Source organism: Zosterops lateralis, assembly GCF_965231275.1.
Source record: "Zosterops lateralis genome assembly, chromosome: 6".
NCBI lineage: Eukaryota > Metazoa > Chordata > Aves > Passeriformes > Zosteropidae > Zosterops > Zosterops lateralis.
In genome coordinates this window covers 29,804,567-29,807,534 of record NC_139761.1, presented here as the reverse complement: position 1 = coordinate 29,807,534, position 2,968 = coordinate 29,804,567, and the positions used below count along the sequence as shown (strand labels likewise).

Below are 2,968 nucleotides of genomic sequence, written 5' to 3'. Positions count from 1 at the left end.
AGAGGTGATGTCAAAAGGATTCTCCCTGGATTTCTATGGAATAGGTTAAGAATTAGAGTGGGCAGAACTCAAAGACGCTTTGAGACAGAAGCTGCTGTCAGCTCTCAGCAGTTCAGCTCTCTCAGATCTGAGGCCAGCAGTTCAGTTAGACTCAACCCATTTCACAAAAGTCCAGTGCTGAGGCACTGCTGGATTAGTAAGGGATGTCACCTGCTGAGGGACATGAATGATGATGGACCCACCTAGCAATGGATTATGATGTCACTGAGGAGCTGGTGTCCCTCCCTGCACCTCACCCAGGCAGTGCCACACTCCAGCTGAGCAAGTTTGTGTGTACACGTGCCGGAGGCTACCTCCCTGCCAGGCCAGCAGTGCACTTCTACACTGCTGCTGGCCTGGCCAGCAATTGCTGCCTGAGGGCACAGCTGGGAGTTTTTGCTGCATCTTTGCTCCTAACTTGCTGCTTCCCCCCATTCCTCCTTCTCCGCCACCTGCTATTTCTTGTTGTTCTTCACTTTCTTTCGTGATGCTAGATTCACTTTCTTCCTGTTCTGGGCTACGGGAAAGCTCCGTACCAGGGCTGTGTCAGGAAAGCCCCTTGGTAGCTCTCCTGTTTTTCCTGTAGTTTCTCTAGCCACCAGCATGGAGGGACCCTGGGTAGGCAGCTGGAGACCACATCCCCGACGGGGCCCAATCCTTGCAGAGTTTGCCACCCCAGGTCCCAAATACTGGCTCCCTGGGACCACAGGTAAGAAACTATCACAGGGAGAGAGTGGCAATGGGAGGCACAGCACACCGCTTGCTTCCACTTCAAAACTTCCTTTCACTACACAGTTGCAGGCACATGTCCTTTCACAGGCTTTTCTTCCCAGGTCACACGGCTCATGATCCCACCAAATACAGAGCCCCTGCATACTCATTTCGAGGGACCAAAAGTCCCGCCGCAACCAGCTGCTCACCAGGTCCTCGCTACTTCATCCCTTCTTACATCACCAAGACTGGGAAGCACCTGGCTCCATCGGCACACGTGACTGCGCGTCCCAAGACCAAGCTTCAGGTCACCCCTGGACCCAGTGAGTAGCATTTTTGCAGCCCCTCCTCTAGGCCTGACAAGCACGCCTCACTGTTGCCCTGTGCCACTGGGGCACAAAACCCTCCATGCATGCCCTGAATGGGCCTCAGAGAATTCTAGACCGAAAACAAGCAAGACTGAGCACCTCCTCCTGACTCCTCCTATTTGACTTACAGCTGGGTCCTCAGCTTCACTTCTTCTCCCGCCTCCTTCTCTGTCTCAGGTGACTACACCACGGATAATGCCGACAAACACGTCTACCAAACCGCGCCGGCCAGTAGCCTCAAGTTCCGACCCAAGGACGTAAAAAGCTTCCGAACGCCAGGTAGGGAACCTGGGGAAACAGACCTGCTTACAGCCTGCGTGTCCTCCAGGGAGTGGCTGCAGCTTTTTCAACAGGCCTAGCAAAAAGCCTAGGCAGCAGCAGGACACAGTGTGTGCTCAACAACCTTCTGGCTGTCCCAGAGCACCAGCTTCTCCCATCTCACAGAAGAACCAGAAGCTCTGGCTCTGAACAGCCAACACACACCGCATGCTAGAGGCAGGATACCCTTCTTGCTCCTCACAGCCAGGTTGACTCTCTTCCACCCAGGCATTGCACCCTTTCCCAGGGGACTCACCTAGGCTCTCTTCCTATTCCATTTCCAGGTCCTGGCACCTACACCCTGCCCAGGGTTCTGGGACCCCACACAGTATACACCCATGCTGAACCCTCCTACTCCATGAAATGGAAGAGTCTATACCAGAGCTGTTTTCAGGACCTGGCAAAGGTGAGCTGTGCTCTTCTGCTCTCTCACAGCAGCAGCAGCAGCAGCAGCAGCAGCAGCAGCAGCAGCAGCAGCAGCAGCAGCAGCGGCAGCAGCAGCTGAGCTGCTCTCCTCAGGGCAGAAGGGCCCCAGTGCCTGCTGTATCCTCATGTAATGCACGCTTCCCTGCACCTGCAGCAAAGCCCAAGGAGCCACAGGGCCTCTGGCTCTGTTATTATCAGCAACACAGACACCTGCAGTCCCTCACTTTTTTTTGTCCTGTTCACTGGCACCAAAGACACCAGTATCCTGGGAAATCTACCTCTCTTCCCAAAGAGCTCTCCTTCCCAAGGCTCCAGACCTCCCACTCTGCTCCTCTGGCCAGCCACCTAAAGCAGCACTCAGTACTCAGGGGTGCCTGGAAAGAATCCACAGTGCCTCTTGGACCCACCAACCTCACTGCTTCTCTTGCAGACGCCAGGTCCTGCGGCGTTTGCCAATGTGGAGATGGACGTCTACAAAAGAAGGGCTCCCAAGTACTCAATGGGACTAAGGACCAAACTTGCTGGCACGGGTATGATTCCAGGTCCAGCAGACTACTTCCCAGGAAAGGTAAGGCAGCCTGCTCACCAATGTGTTAGGCTGGACAGCCTTCACTTGAGGACAGTTCTGGAGAATGAGGCACCATCTTCACCTCTTTTCTTCCCACTTTTCCCTTGCAGTTGTCAGTGACCAAGGCCCGGGATCCTGCTTTCACTTTTGGACTCCGACATTCTGTCTACAAAGCTTCTTTAATACCTGAAACACCTCTTGATTAAAGACAGATACCTGCAGGGATCTTCTCCTGCTCCTCCTTTGCAGCAGGGTGGGGTTAGGTGTGTGTGGGTGCAGACCATTGGCTCCCCCTGTCCCATGTCTGTGGCTCAGCCAAAACAAGGCAGGGTGAGGGTGAGGGGAGAGCAGCGAGGTGACAGTGTGAGCCAGGCTGACATCTCCAACATCAGCACCATTTCACCTTAGCAGAGCAAAACACTGTGAAAGCTTTCTGGCCCCACCTTGCATGCTCTCTCCCCACAGCCCATGCTGGCCCCAAGGAAAAACCCCATCTCAGCATGCCCCTTTTCAGTGCACACAGGTGCCATCTGCCCAG

General features: G+C 54.6%; 1 protein-coding gene across 1 annotated transcript; it reads left to right on the top strand.

Moving 5' to 3' along the window:
- Window positions 1-642: 642 nt before the first annotated feature.
- LOC310910236 (ciliary microtubule associated protein 1A-like) lies at window positions 643-2,636 on the top strand (the record flags this gene model as incomplete). The annotated part of the gene is given in 6 exon segments (XM_083862685.1): window positions 643-774; window positions 776-1,073; window positions 1,296-1,397; window positions 1,721-1,842; window positions 2,293-2,430; window positions 2,541-2,636. Coding segments are annotated over 6 exon segments (888 nt in total).
- Window positions 2,637-2,968: the final 332 nt, after the last annotated feature.